This window comes from Aythya fuligula, chromosome 15 (assembly GCF_009819795.1).
Source record: "Aythya fuligula isolate bAytFul2 chromosome 15, bAytFul2.pri, whole genome shotgun sequence".
Taxonomy (NCBI): Eukaryota; Metazoa; Chordata; class Aves; order Anseriformes; family Anatidae; genus Aythya; species Aythya fuligula.
Window position 1 is genome coordinate 10,162,332 of NC_045573.1, and position 16,487 is coordinate 10,178,818.

At 40.5% G+C, this 16,487-nt stretch overlaps 1 protein-coding gene across 1 annotated transcript in view; it reads left to right on the forward strand.

Moving 5' to 3' along the window:
• The first annotated feature begins 12,688 nt into the window (after positions 1–12,688).
• Positions 12,689–16,487, forward strand: part of SHISA9 (shisa family member 9) — a 177,766-nt gene continuing 173,967 nt past the window's right edge. The window contains exon 1 of the mRNA XM_032197763.1: positions 12,689–13,299. Coding sequence (XP_032053654.1) covers positions 12,689–13,299 — 611 coding nt within the window. The remainder of the gene's footprint in view (positions 13,300–16,487) is intronic.

Consider the following 16,487-nt stretch of genomic DNA (forward strand, 5'->3'; position numbering starts at 1 on the left):
ACCATGTTTAACCATTGCTGATACCCAACTGACAACAGTCAGTCTGGCTACCAACCTATGGTCATACATTTATAGGATGGTCTTTACAGAGTAAGCTACGGGAATGAATGATAAAACAAGAGCATCCTAAAAATAGTGAAGGACGATTAACATTTTTTAAACACAGTGGGATGGATTCATCAACCATAACAATTTTGTTGAATAATTAATTATTCTGAATTTTGCATAAAAAGCACAACATTCATACAGTGTAATTATTACACTGTGAAACATATTTGAATTAGAACACGATAACTTTTTCATTGGGTAGGTAAATTCATGGTGTCAGGAAATGTTATCCTCCCCAGGTTCTAGGAATTAGGTGCCTAACATTCTCTTGGAGTGCACAGTACAAGCTACTATTAATAATATATCTATAACTGAACATAAGGTATGGAGGGAATATTTTAAATGTTTAATTATTCAAATGAAATAATTAATTGACTTTTTTTGTTTGTTTGTTTGTTTTCTTTTTAATTCTATAATATTTCTAAACATTAGAGCTCAGCATGATAGGAATAATGTAATAAGTGCCTAGGAGGAAATAAAGAAAATAAAGTAAGTGGAAGCTCAAAACTTTCCTAATGACTGAGGCTATATGTTGTCATTTGGAGTTACATATAGAAATCAAAATCACGATACCTTCCTACGTATTAGGGGCTTCTGAATGAAAAAAAAAAAAATCAGATGAGAAAAATATGAGCATATAATTCCTAGAAGAGTGGTGGTGTTTGCATTTTAATAATCTAGCTAAGGCTCTGACAAAGATGGTAAGATTGCAGATTGGTAGTGACCAATTAACTTTAATATCTAGAAAATACAGTTGACCTTTTGTCTTTTAATTAAATCTGTAGCACATGCAAATTCATAGTAAGATAAGCAGTTATGCATGTGTCTCTTCCCTCTAAATGTTTTTATGCTAATGTCTTCTCATGAATGGAAGAAATCTTTTCAGGCTTTGATCTTTGGTGTTTAGGCTTAGACTCTGAAGGCGTCTCCTTACTCCCATTTCATGATGAGTTCCATAACTCAAAATGTTTTCAATGAATGCAGTGACCTTTTGAGTTGCAGATGCCATAGGAATTATATTGCACTCCAGTGAAAACCTTGAAGAAAGGCCTTGAATATGAACAAGTAATCACTGATTGGAGAGCTAGTGGAGTATATCTAGTGTTGGTGTAGTACTCATACTTGTCCTACCACTTGAATTTTGAAGAGCAAAGTGAAGTCCAAATGATTCACATTTAGGCTTTCCATGACAACTAGAAGAAAGAAGATATTCTGATCTCCAAAGAACCTCTTCTTTCTTTTTCTGTCCTTCCTCATATTAATTTGAAGTAGCTTCTTCATCTCTTATTAATGGTTTTTTGTAAAGTAAACAAAACAAATACAACAGAAAGAAAACAGGGACCAGAGTTCTTATGCTGACAAGATGAATGTGGAATTCAGAGTCCAGATTCTGGAATTGAATAGAAAGAGGCACCTGCTTGCTATCTTCTGCTAGATATTTAACTTCCATAGATGGGCACTGGGTGAGATAGACCTCTGTGATCAGTGCTTAATTATTGGTTGTCATGTTTTCCACTTAGTATTCAGACTTCAAGGTTCATTATTCTGAGGCATCTAACTCTCTATACGTCCTACATAGAGGACCAGGTGTCTGTCTTGATTCCAAAATGACAGTACCTTTTTACCTTCACAAGTTCTCAAGCAATTCTATCTGGTCTAATCTGTTACCACCTTGTTTGACTATTTCTGTGAAAAGTATTAAATAATTCTGAATTGTTTAGAATGTGCCAGCGCTGGAACTTTTGTCAAAATAACATTCATGATTATACATCTAAGCTTACCTAGATGGAGATCATCACATTCTTTGTGGAAACAAGCTGTTGGGAAAGCAACTACTCTGCTTCTCTGTGACTACTTTGCTCAAGAGCTGGTCAAATTTAACAGGAAGTCAGGTTGATTTACTTATTTATTTTCAGGCAAGCTGCAGTCAAAGTTCAAATATTATTAAATACAAAATGGATAGCCACCTAAACAAGATACCTGCACAAGTTAAGCATATTTCCATTCATCTAGGAAGAAGAAGGAGGAATCGGTGCAGAAAATCAGCATAAAATCTGTGCATAAATTCTGACTGTCCTAAGCCTTCTTTTGAGAATTTATTTGGGACAGGACTGACTATTTTTATAGGGCTAAATTTTGTTTCCGGCACAGGTTCTGTAAGCCACTGTTGCTACACTGTAGGAGGGATCCTCCCACTGTGAAATTTAAGTCATTGACCGTTGTATGTGATCTGTTCATGCACTTGATATGCCACAATACTTGAAGTCCATCTATCATAAATAAGGATGGGAAGTCTGTCTAGGAACAGGCTGGGAAGCACTGACCTGAAGAAGCATCTGTTACCTTGCTGTCAGCCAGAAATAATGATATCATTAACAGACTAGTACTAGAATTTCCAGTCTTTCCTCTTGGCTTCCAAAGCCAGAAGAAAACTGTATTTTGGTGTTGTGCTCTGTTTTTCCTCTTCTGCTCCTCATTGGGCAAACAGGCAACCTTTGTCTTAACATAAAGAGTGATCAATTTTTTTACTAACAACCAGCAGAAAACACTTGCTTTTAAGACTTCTGCCAAGTTGGCTTAATTGGACTCTTTGGTTGAAAAAAGCTAGCATAAGGCTGTGCTAGTAGTCTCAAAGCTCTGATTTTAATGCTTTAGTGCTAATTTACTTCTGGATAAACTTTGGTTAATCAGATTTCTGCAACTCAAGCAAATAAAGAGCCAAATTCACCCTGGTTGAAAGGAGCCCTAGTCCCATTTAGATCCATTAGAATTCCATTTGCTAATATTCTCCCAGTATTTACTTCACACAGTTTCTAAGGTATAATTGTTTTGGAAACATGTAGGTGTTTTGGAAACATCCAGATAAAGTATTTCAGTTGCTAAAATCCATTCAAAATTAATTTCTCAATGAAAAATGTTTTAATCAACTACTAGCATGTTGAATAATAGATTTATAAACCTTGGATACTGACATCTGCTTTTCCCACAGCAGCATAACCTGAGAAAGGTTTTGCGAACGAATGCCGTTGCTATTATTTTTCACACTTTTCCATTCCTGAAGAAAATACATTTTCAATATTGCTATGATCTTACACTAGTCTAGAAGTTATTTATTTTCTGGATTAAAAACCAACCAACCAAGCAACAAACTGTCATCCTTGTATAAATCCTATGTAAACAGACAGAGTGCAATGTAGGTAGAGACAGGACTTTCTCACTGAGTTTCTGAACAACAAATCTCACCTGAACAAACATAATCATATCATTCTGGGTAAAACTTGACTACGACAACTGAGCAGACAGATTTTTTTTTTTTTTTTTTTTTTTGCCGAGAAGGAGAACTCTATTTATTAATCCGCAAAAACTTTAGGTGAGTTATTTGCTCCATTGAAAAATCAAGAGAAAAAAATACCACTTGGGTGTCATTTCTGCCCAAATTGCGCACCTCTCTCATACAGTTGAGACTAAATCGAAAGAGAAGAGAGCATTTTGCGGTTTCTGCAATAAATTCATAAAGACCAACAAGACTCAACAGATTTTTAGGACAAAATCATAAACTTGTTGTGGTGAGCACCATGATGTGTGGGGGAGGAGGGAGAAGTGCCAGCTGGATCTATCATCTATCTTGGCAGTTATACTGTGTTCATCACCATGGTACCAGAACACCTTTACAAGCTCCAAGAGTAATCACAGTAAGGATCTCTATCTTTCTGTTCATGTCCGAGGAGGGATGGCTTTGTTTTTCTCATTGTTATGGAACAGGTAGGTGAAAATAACAGATTTTACATTTTATTCTGAAGGAGCTAAGATTTGTAATCATTTCAGTGTCACCAGGGAATGAACTCCACAGCTGTATGCCAGCTGCCAAGAAAATTTTATCTGTTCACAGCATAGAGATGACTTCTCTTGTCCCAGTGAAATGCAACTGTAGTAAAAGGTCACAAAGTCAGAGAGAAGCAGCCTTCATACTCTTACATTGTCAGGGCACAAAAAAGTTGCTTAGGATAGATGTAGGCAGGAAGGTAGAAACAAGGATTGTTGAGTATGCTGCTGATTTTTACTGGCTTCCCTAGTAGTGCAGGCAGCTTCCCTCAGCATATGCACTAGAGAGCTGTCCTTATCACTCTGCCAGCAGACTGTGCCTCCCTTGGGCTTCAATGTGCTGATGGACATAGAAACCAGAGCTGTTTGAATGCATTTTGAGCAGTATAGAGCTATCTGCATTGGCATTTAAAGGTGCACTGTATGTAAAATAATCTTTCCTTAAATATTTCTATATTCTCTCTATGTAATAGGCCTGAGAATATGGCCCTAATCTTTGTTTTTTTTTTTTTTGTCTAACATTTTCTATGCGCTTTTATTTTGTATCCTTTAATGTTAGATTTTGAGTCTTTTTTTTTGCTTTTGCTATGAATAACACCAACCTTACAAAGTGACCCCATTGTAACCAAAGGAATTTTATGTCCTATAAAGAACATCTCAATGAGAATAAACTTATCACATTTTGATCCTCACTGTGGGATCTCCTCTCCTGTTAATGGCAATATTCCTCTTAACATTAAAAGGTTGAGATTTTGTCCTCTGTCAATAAGAAATTAATGACAACCAATAGACCTAATACTACCAATGTCTTCTGTGACGCGATGAAAAGATTGAAAACCGGACTCAGGTTCAGTCTTTGCACTGAAGATCTATTTCTGATCTTGCTGTGCAAGTGTTTTTTTTTTTTTTTTTTTTTTTTAACTGGAGCCAAACATTGTGAGAGAAACAAGTGAGATAATTGGGTATTATGAGATATCTGCTCTTTTTCACTTATGGTCATTTTACGTATTGAAATGCTTGCATTGTTCATGTAGGAAAGCAATCCGATTATTCAACCATCTAAATTATCTGTTTCTTCGTCATATTATCAAGGCTCACTTCAACTGTCCTACTTTGCATAGAAATGACATGTGATTTCCTTTTTATTTTTTCTTTTTAAAGAAGAACAATCACAATATTCACAGGGAGAATTTGTTAAACTAGAAAATCATATTTAAGACTTCAAGGTGTATATAAATTACAAAATTCTCTTTAAAGAGGCCAACTTTCTATCAGGTGTGTGGGAGTGAATGACAGACTAATTCCCACACACACACAAGAGAATTTTGAGTTGCCCTTTTATCAAGTATTAAGTTACAACTGGCCCTATATATATATTTATAAATATATATATAATTTCTGTATTATACATATGTATTCCTATTGCATCTTCTTTACATTTTAGTCCAATGTCACTTGATTATACAAATATGCAGAATAAACAAACCGTTCTGAAAGCTGTACTCTCAGGTGCCAGTATTTTGTACTAAAAACATGTTTAACCTTACTGTAATCTCCTATTTATGTGTTGGGGAGCAGATATCCTGAATATGTTATTAGAATTATATTATATTTAGCAGGTTAGAGATAATCTGCTGATTTAAGTAAACATGACAATGAAAAGATACCACTAATATCTGCTCTCAGCATCTTCTTGCACCACTTCAAGACTCCCTAATGTGCATTTCACATAACAGTTAAAATCCTTTTATTTGACCCATTATCTAGTAGCTGTGGGATCACTGTACTTTCACAATAATTAAAAAAAAAAAAATACAAAACAACTTTAAGCAAATATACTCAACTAAACCACATGATGAAAAAAATGAACGATTATCAAACCTGTTTCTCTACAGCATACATTATTTAATTTAAGCATTTACTTTTCAGTGTACTATTAACATGATGCAAAAAGCAAGGTTGATGTCTTTTCCTTCATGACAGGTATAACACAATACCTAGACAGATGCTCTAGATAGATACTCCAGGTAGGTATAACAGACTTGTACTGTGCTGAGAATTATCGATGATGATCCCTATTAACATTATCACAGTGCTCTCTAGAAAGAAAACACATGAAACTGCATTTAGCTTCCCGCCTTGAGATCCTCATTTTTTTTTGACCTGTATGTCAGTACACCTGGTTCATAGATCATTTCTTCTCACTGGCTAACACCCTAGAGGACAGAGTAACAAATCCCTTTGGAGCCAGCCTTAGTATTTCTCTTTACATTGTCTGTCAAGTGGAGTCAAGAAGGGACATTGGTTACCATCTGCCTAAAAGCATGGTCTGGAACCTGTATGTGTACTTGTGCATGTCAGCAGTTTTCCAACATATGTGCCTAAATTAGTCACTGAATTCATTATTAGGCTTTCAAATGTGTGACCCGATTTTTAGTACTGACCACTCAGACATCTGGTGATTTCAGTGTAAGCTGTGATTATTCAGCATCTCTGAACAAAATCACCCAGTGCAGTTTCCATTTTAAATCAATGGAAAGACGGTTGTTAAATTTCATAGCTACTGAGTTGGACTGTAGCTATTTAATCTTTGGCAACCACATTTGACATTCTCAGCCAGGCATGGTAATCACATAAGTGAATCTGATAGCCACATGAAAACTGCAGTGTGATATAATCAAAAAAGTATCACAGAACTCAGATGGTTATTACTTTCTCTGTACCCCTTATTTAATCTGTCTTGTTACTTGAAAATCTTGAGCATCTTTTAGCAGTTAACATCCTTTAAAAATGAAACTGTCAGAGAAATTTCCTTTTCCTTCTCCACAAATGTGAGAGTTCCTACATCTATGTATTATTACTACATGTAAGATAAAAAATACTTGGATGGGCAAGTTGTGACAGTGATATGGGGAGTCATTAAAGCTTATTATCAGGGAAGCACACTAGAAAGTAATGTTCAGTAAGAACTTTTGATTCTGGTTGCCTGACTTAGCACATTTTGGAAGACATGAAAATATGCAGTGGCTAAAATCTTATTTCAGTTATGTAATACAGAAACTTTACATTTATGTAAAGAGCATGTTCTTCACTTCTGCGCTTTACAGCTCACTTTTAACTCCTGAGAGTTAATAGTGCTAGAACTGACAGGCTATAACTGACTCACTAATTGGACTTCTTCCTGTTTTGACTTCCATCTGTGAAAGTTCCAGGCCTGGAGAAAGACCATTCTAAAGTAAGACATGTCCACTTCCCAGTCCCTGTTATATAAAGTTACTGAGGAGTTTTTACAAGAGGTATTGGTTAGATCAGCTCCCTAGCTGTTCTAATATATGCCAGAGTCAGACAGGAGAGGATTAGAAAATTTTCTCTGCTGTGTCCTCTTCTATGCCTAAGCACAGCTTCTCTATGCTCAGACAGAGTATACAGCCTATTATACTGCCGTTAACCTTGAAAAATTTTAATGCTATTTTAGGTCTGTTTAGAAAGGCTTCCTCTCTGCCTTGAAAAGTTGAACTCATGGGAACAAAAGTAGTTGGGTTTTCAGTTGGAAGGATACAAAAGCAGTTGCAATTTTTTTGATCCTCTGTAGCCTTTTTTTCTTTTTTGGTAACAAGACATAAAGATTTTGCTGGCATGAGTCTGGAATGATCTGCAGAGCTTGCTTTGTCAGTTGCTGTAATCCTCAGACACCTGGCCAATCATTCCAAATCTAAATTCTGTGGCAGTCTAATTTTTAACGAGCAGAAACATACCTTGTTCACAGGTACTTGCAATACTGTTACAATTCAAAAGCAACATCAATCTTGCCAAAGAGAGAAACTGACTGGCAGTTTTCCTTGTTCAGAATTAGAGGAATAGCTGTGCAACAGGCAAACCTGAGGGCACAACTCATTTTTCAGCTATACTGCTGAAAGCCTCTTGTGACATTCTGGCACTTTTCCCCTGCTGTATACTGAAGACCCTTGCAGTACACGTTTCCTCTTCTACATTTAAAAGTACTCCATTTACCTTCTAAATTTATTTATTTATTTATTTATTTTGAATTAAACTATTTCCTCTGCATTTAACTGAAGCTACAAGAACAGTCAGTGTTTCATTAAATCCACTCCAAGCGTGAATGCTGTTACTGCCTCTCCCCACCCTACCCCATGCAGTTACTACTGTTTTGGTTTTACAATAAGATGTCAGAGGAAAATAGTAGGTGATAAAGGTAATTTCTACATTGTAGAATTGCAATAAACTATTTTCCTCCTTAGTGAGCCATGAAAACAAGTCTTGTGATTTTTCATTCATGAATCACCTCCTGACTCAGTAAGATCTCTTGATGGTGATCCCTTTGCTATGTGCAAGCTGTATTTTGTCAGAGTTGATGACAATTGCTAAAAAGTGCTTAATATGATGTGTAATTTTTATAAGATATTCTAGTCAAAGGTGCTATGAATTCATGAAATTATAAGAAAAAAAACACTCATTCTGACCTAGTTTGTAGGTGCATCTGTATTAATGAAAAGCAAAAGGTTAGTTTAAAAGTTGTGTGTTTGATAATTACAGCAGCATATTTAGTGTCAACACACTGCAGGCTGGGTTTTCACACAGTGCTGCACTAATATGTTACTAATGATTGTAGTTACTGGGTAAAAAAACCCAAAGGCTTATGAAGTGTTAGCTGTGTAACTAAAGGAAAGGTTTAGCACCAATTGTGTTTTAACCACCCAGTGAGCCTAACACCAATGGCAAAGCATACTCCTCTCCTAACAGTAAGAATGACAAAACTTAATAGCAGCAGATGGGGCTGTATGATGAATGTGAATCAAGATGATTCAAGAATGTAGGAGTGTTTAAAACAAACTTGTGTGTTGTATCACTCAGGACTGTTTACAATATTTGTAAATCACTGGACTGTTTTCAGTATCTACAAACCTCACATCTCTTGCAGCCTCCTTGCTGAACACATGTTGATCCTTCTTCAAGATATGTCTGCTAAGGTATCTTGTATGTCACAAGCTACCCTATCACCCCACAGCAGACATGTTCTAACATTTAAATGTACTTTTAAAGACTAGTGATTGCAAACATGCTTCCACTTGGCCTCATATAGTAGAATCATCTCTTTTGTTTTCCGGCTGCAATACATTTCATATCTATACATCCAAATATCTCATTACGGTATGAAATAGGTATAAAGGAAACAGACACTGTCTGCTTCATTCCAGTTTCCAAACGACATTTCTTATCACAAAATACCCTTTGCATCAATACTGTCTGAGATCAGGCCTGTCTTGTTGCTTTTTTGACAGATTTTCATGGTTCTGGAATGTCTGTTAATAATAATGATTGAGCTGTATGGCATTTCTCAGGAATTAATGATTGGCTAGAAGGCTCCAGTGGCTCAGTGCTCAGCAAAGGACCATTATCCCTAGCAGGTAATCTGTCCCTGGGAAATACTCAGTGTTTACATCAACACTGTTGTTATTAACAAAAAAAGAGATGTAGAATTGGGAACATGATCAATGCAATTGGTCTGTGTTCTGATTGTTCTATATTCTTCAGATTTATCTCCACCTCTATTCAGACCAACACATTATCTTTGTCTTGATTTTGCTTTTTCAAAATCTCTTATTTGCACAAAAAGTCCACAAGAATCAGTTATAATAGTTATATAGCTAAGCACAAAACTGAACATCTATAATACACACACACATATAAAGAGTACAAGTGAGTGTATGTTCACATAACTTCCCCTGAGATGTGGCTATACATTGCTACAGGATTTCCCCCAAACAGCCTATTTTCTAGCTTAAAATTGAACAAAGAGCATTGACATTGATCCACAGGTGAAAGTCTTGGTAAAAACAAGTGAAATAAAACAGAGAAAAGTATAATAGCATTAATGGACTTTGTATAAGGTTTGTGCCTAAAATTAAGCATTTCTCTTAACTGAGTGGGTATGAGCTAGAGCAAAGACCGTTCTATGAGTTCTAGTTGAAATGTTCATTCATCTTCTCCATTGTTTCAGATGCAAAATGCATTAGTTATGGGATAAAACTGTAGAAAAGTAAGCAATTATTTCTTACCCCAATGCAATGTCAAAAGAGAATTCTTGGAAGTGGAAGACCGTGGTGCTAAATTGTGAAATCTTCCGCATTTCTCAACTTCATAAAGATGACTGAAAGAAATTAAAAGTTTATTGACTGACTTCATCAAGAAAAGCTTTATAAAATCACATAATGACCCGACACATGCCCCAGTACTGTGTGAAACACCCATTTCTCTCAACTAATTCTGTTGTTTCCATTATTGTACTTAATGTTATGAAGCTATTAAAACACATTGCAGAAGGCCAAAAAGAGGCTCATGCTCTAGTTGAGAACAACTCTAGCTCATGATTACAATTCTAAGACATGATACAGTGAAAATAACTTTACTGCTAACATAATTTACAGGCACAGAGAGCATAACTAGAGTAATTTATGATTAATTAGGGCAACATGATTTATGGGTTCTGGGTTCTGTGGATCTGCTGGTGACATAGAAAACATTGCTTTTCAGGGAGCTTTGACTAACCCTCCTTTCTTCCCCCTTAGTTCTGAGCTAGCACATGTCACTTAGCACCAGATCCTGATCTCATGGAACTGAATCAAGCAGATGTTTGATTATAGTCTAAACCCTTTGGTCTTGTTGCTCTTGGGGAACTCAAACAAGAAACTTGTACCACAGGCAGTCAGGATTAATAGCCTACAAAATAAATAATTTTATGATGTTATTATTTCCACACATGTACAGCACTAATCATGCAAAATATTTAAGCAGCTTTTTAGCAGTGAGATCAACAGGGAAACTTGCATAATCTTAAGCGCCTGACAGGACTGGACCTTGAATGTCTCTAGATGTGATAATACGTATGGAACAGATTCATTTTTGTGCAGTATTTTCAGCACAAACTGCATCACAAAGTGTTAAATAATAAATAATAGCAGAGAGAAGTATACACAAGGGAGGAATGATATGATTTCAGAGGAGACTTGAAAGGGGATGTTGATGAGGTGGAGGTTTTAAGAATTAAATATTAAAACCCAAAAAGGCTGGTTTTGGCTGAGACTGATTGTTTTTCTCTGCTGAGAAATAAAGGGGCTTTCTAACCTGCCTCCTGGACAAGGATGCAAGGCTTACTGTCAAACTGTGTGGTGGAATAATCACTGTACTTAGAGTCTATTTTTAAGAGAAGGCAAAGGATCACAATTAGCTAACTACAGCCCTCTCCGATTCCAGACGTCTGCTTTGTCCTCTGCCTCACCTTTCTGGTTATTTACCGCTCAACAACTCCACGTGAAGTTGGCCAAAGTTCCTGGAATGCCACGGCGACAGAAACCCCTCGTGTGCAGCAGGGGGACAGGGCTGGTACCCCCGTGGCACGCCAGGGCAGCAGCCCTGTCCTGCAGCCCTCAAGGCCACAGCGAGGCCACCGCAACCGTGTCCCCTGAGGGGAAAAGGGAAGCTGCTTGAAGCACCAGCCCACACTGCTAAGTCACGCCATAACGGGCTTATTTCCTACATTTGGTGGCAGCATAGTATTCAGGATAATATTATCACTACTTGCGCAGGTTGCTGCCAACCCAAAAGGTGGAGATGCGAGAGTTAAATGACAGGGCTGGGGAGTGAATCACCAAAAAGTCTCTTCCAGAGTCAGTTCTCTGTTTGGGGGGGAAGTTATTTTAATTCTGTGCCTCACAAACAACCCGCAGCCTCACCGCGTCCTCTGGAGCCAGCCTGACTGACATTAGAACAAGATTTTTAAACAAACGATGCGCCGGGGCAGCTCATGTTCAGGAGGCACGAAGGCAGCCCCACTCTGAGGCGTGCGGTGCGAGTAAGGCGGCACCTGTGCGCGGCGCGGCGGGCCGGGGGCAGCGCCCATGGCTTAGCGGAGGCACAGCCCCATGGACGCCGCTCTGCCGGCACCTGCCTTCGCCTCGCAGGTGAGTGGGGTTCGGCGGGGAGAAGGAGCGCTCCGCCGGCTGCCCGCTCTCCTCGCCCCCCTCAGGCGCCCGCCTCGGCGGGCAGCCCGCGGGCTGAGGAGGGACGGGGACGCGGCCGCCCTGGCCCCCCTCAGGAGGCGCCCCGGGGCTTTTTGGCTGCGCACCTGTGGGGAGCGCCCGCCTGGGCGGGAAGTCCCTTATGTAAGGGCTGGGGCTGAGGGGTGCGAGCTGGGGCCATGGCCGCGGGGAAGCCGCTCAGCGGGGCGCAGCTGGCGGGGGGCGGCTCCGCAGAGGGGTGCAAGGGAAGGGGGCGCCTCGGAGGACGGGCTGCGCTCGCCGGCTCTGCCTCGCCCGCCCAGGCGGCTCTCCCCGGGCCGGATGCCACCGGGCAGCCGCCCCATCCCCATCCTCATCCACCTCCGCCTCCTCCTCCCGGGCGGGGCTGGGCGGCGGGCTGAGGGAGTTGTGCGGGAGCAGCGCTCCGGGCCCCGCAGGGGGGCAGCGGAAGGTGGCAGCCCCCGGCGGCACCAGGCGGCGCGGGGAAGGCTCGGAGCTCGCCCGCTCCCCTCCACGCCCCTCTCCCCCGCCGCACTCCGCCTCCCGCCGCCCGGCCCCCCCCGGCTCGCCCCGCTCCACAAGTGCCGCCCGGGGCTGCGGGGCTGCGGCACCGCCCGGGGCCCGGCCCGGCCCGGCCCGGCCCGCCCGGGGCTGTCCGCGGTGCTGAAGGTGCGAGCGGCCGGCCTGCCCCTGACGGAGCCAGCCCCTGTATGTTCGTATTTATGTTCAGCTCCTGGCGCAGCGCAGCATCCAGCAGCTCGAGCGGCGGCGGCGGAGGAGGCAGCGCTGAGCCGGGGCTGGGAGGCAGAATGGAAGGTTTTCTTCGGCTGCTCTTCGGCTACTTGGTGGCGGACCTGCTCACGCTGGTGTGTCGGGCTCAGGAGAAAGCCGGCCAGCAGCTGGGGAGCTTCGTGGTGCTCTCAGGGGGGAACCACTCCAGCCTCGGGGAGCAGCTGGACCCCTCCGAGCCACCTCCCACCCCGGACTTCTGCAGGGGTTACTTTGACGTGATGGGGCAGTGGGACCCCCCCTTTAACTGCAGCTCGGGGGAGTTCATCTTCTGCTGCGGCACTTGTGGCTTCAGGTTTTGCTGCAAGTTCAAGAAGACGAGGCTGGATCAAAGCACCTGCACAAACTATGAGACGCCGCTGTGGATGAACACTGGGAAGCCTCCTTCCCGCATCGACGACCCTCTGCACGACCCCACCAGGGATAAAACCAACCTCATTGTCTACATCATCTGCGGGGTTGTGGCAGTCATGGTGCTGGTGGGGATCTTCACCAAACTAGGGCTGGAGAAGGCGCACAGACCCCAGCGGGAGCACATGTCCAGGTAAGGCTGAGTGCCAGGTAGCAGGGTCGTGTCGTGTGCCCCCCCTGCCCTCCTCCTCTAACACACACACAAAAAGAAGAGAGGAGCCCGTGTGTTCCTGCTAAACAAACACCTCCGGCCAGGCAGGCTGCGTTCTCCTGCAAGGCGACCGACGGAGAGACCAACTTCGCAGGACAGGGCTCCTGTGGTTCCCCGAGCCTGGGTTATCAAAGTGCATGTATACTGAGGAAGACTAGAAATAACTGGGGAGTCTGCACAGACAGCAGTCCATTTTTATCTGCAGCGTCTGACCCTCTCCCCAGTAAGATCCAGCAAGTGTTCCCAGATACACTGTGCACGAATAGGAAAACAAAATCCTGAAACCAGCAATACTGAATTACAGAAAGCCTGATGGGTTCCCTCTTCCAACTGTTTCAAAGCTTGGAAAATGTTTTTACTTCTCAACTGAAGCATGTAAACAAATGTCATCTCACCCTCCCTCTCCAGCTGCAAAATGATTTTGGCAGGACCTTCCCTACTCCCCCAACCCTTGCAAGTGTGTGAGCTATTTGTAAAATATCTGAGCTGTAAAAATGAGCCAGGGTAGAAGGGAAAAGGGATAACAAAATGGAAAATCTACTGTAGAATTTCTTAATATTTTCCAGTTACTGTTGAGAGGTAAAAAATGGAATATGAAAATCTTGCATCCATATACGTGTGTGTTATACTCTATATCCACAGTGTAATGGCTGAGTTACATCAAAGAGAACCTCCCCCACCTAGAGTTAGGCATGCTGTGTGCTGTCTACTCCAGATCCTGGCTGCCTAGTGGTGGAGAGGCAGGTGGGCAGCTCGGGACAGAGCCCAGTGGCTTTAACAACGTATTTCAAACCAAGATTGTCACAGCAGTTCAAAACCAAGGCATAACACATTTGTCAAGTTTGCAGTCTGTCTGATTTTTTATGCTAATCCCAAGCACATGAAAGTAAAGCAGATGGGGTAAAGGCATTGAAAAAGGCAAATAGCTCCATTAAAGAGTCTAAATTGATTCCAACATCTTGGGCAACTTCAGTGATGAAATGCAATTAAAAGGATGCCTTCTACTGGACATGCAGTGTGGCAGAAAGCTTCCTCTTGCCCTGCTAATGGTGTGGTTCACAATCTTTAAAGCTTAGATGAAGAATCTTCCTCTGAAATACAGCCCAAGAGATCAACTCAACACCTGGAGCCGTATTTTTTTTTTTTTTACTGAAGTTCCTGTATGGATTTTTGTTTAACAGCTTATCCTGAAATGAACAGGAAAAAGCCACCAAAATACTCCTGCAAATGCATCACCAGTTCACTAGCAATTATTTGCTATTTTTAAACTGGCTGATATGGATACTACCGAGAACAAAGCACATCACAGAAATTTTAGTCAACTCAACACTGTGTGTCAGTGGTAATTCTGCAAAGACAGTTTTTGTTGAGCAAGGTATACTAATCCTTTAGACATTTTGAATATTCTGAACTACAAAATTGAGAAAAAGAAGAATACACGGATCCCAATTTCTTCTTAAAATCTTACTCTTAAACTAAGGAGCTGAAGCTTGTTTGGAAAAAGCTCTCCTTTGCTTCTGCTTCTGTCTATTTCTGTAGTGTCTTCATGCAGGCAAAAAGACAGGGCTTGTAACAGTTACAAAAACCAGGACAAAGTGAAGGTGTAGCCTTCCCCTTCCTAGCTTAAATAGATCGCATTTTCTACTAACAGAAATATTCGCTAAAGAAGCTCTGTATATTTGCTATTTAAAGTACATGTGTGAAGTATCCTGAAAGGATATTCTGTCTTAGTTTTTGGAAAGAGAATTTTAGGGGATTGGAAAATCATTCTGAAATCCTTCAGTGATGTGTGCATAAAGATTAGGTTTCTGAAGTGGTTATTAGAAAGGTCATGTCTTACCCTGATTACTTAACACTGTCTGAGATCTTTCCTCACCATGAAAATGTTCAAGTCAGGATTATAGCAACTTGGAAAGTCATGATCACATGGAAAAACAGTCACCCACTCAGTACACATAATAGCTAGTCATGTTCTGAAAAAGCAGCGCTACTGCTCCCCCCCCAAAAAAAAAAAAAAAAAAAAAGTTCTCATACTCCTATTACAGCTGCATGGGGTGGGTTTATTGTTAATTGTAAAAGGAATTAATTTGTAAATCTCTTGGGCAATCTAAAAATCTGTTCACTGAGTGAATAATTGAAGTAACCCCTTTGTCCTCGGATGTGTGTTTAACTAAAATATTCCATCCTAGTTCATTTTACACTACTAATGCTGTGCAAATGAGGCTGCAGTGCTTAAGAAACAAATAATTTATCTGTTTAAGCAGTTAACAGTACCAGCAATTAAAGTAATATCTAGCCTGTATTCATATTCACCATTTTTTATCACACATAACTATAATATCAAACAAAAAACAAAACCAGAAAGAACACCCCTTACGTCTTTTATGTACTGAACCTTATTAACAAGCAAAAGTATAATGCACTGAGAGTGTTAGGTAGGCCAAATTAGAAGGACTAAGTGTTACTCCATTTTGGCTGGCAGCAAGAAACACATGGAGGCTGATTTGTTTTCAGTTTCCTTAGCTAAGATTGTCTCCTTTCCCTCCCCTAGCCAAAAGATACATAAAACACTGCAGTCCTCTCCATCCTAGGAAAAGATTCACCTACAGAAGGGCTGACATTGCTTATCAAAAAAGCAATGCATAATATAAACTGATCTTTTTTATGAGGGCTGAGTTTTTTAAAAGTGAACCAAATACAATTGGTATAAATAATGTATTTCCATTTTTTATTTATATTAAAATATATGAACAGCTACCTGACACATGGGAATAAGAATGATGATCTGTAAATAGGAAGTAAGAGTGTGCCACACACATTAATTCCTTATATTATTTCATCTTATAGTCAGTAATCTGCTGCTGAAGTAAGACACGTGTGTGTTAGAGTGGTACAATATGCAAATAGAGGAAACTTCACAGACTCGGTGAGTGTAGTTTCTATAGTCTTTCAATACATTGTGTTTACTGCTATACCAAAACAAACCAAGAATGCTCTATTCATTTCCCTGATTTTTCCTGAAATATTCAACAATGAAAAAGCATTGGGAAAATGTACTTATGCAGTGAAAACAATGCATAGTAAAAAAATCTCTAGTGGGAAAATCTATT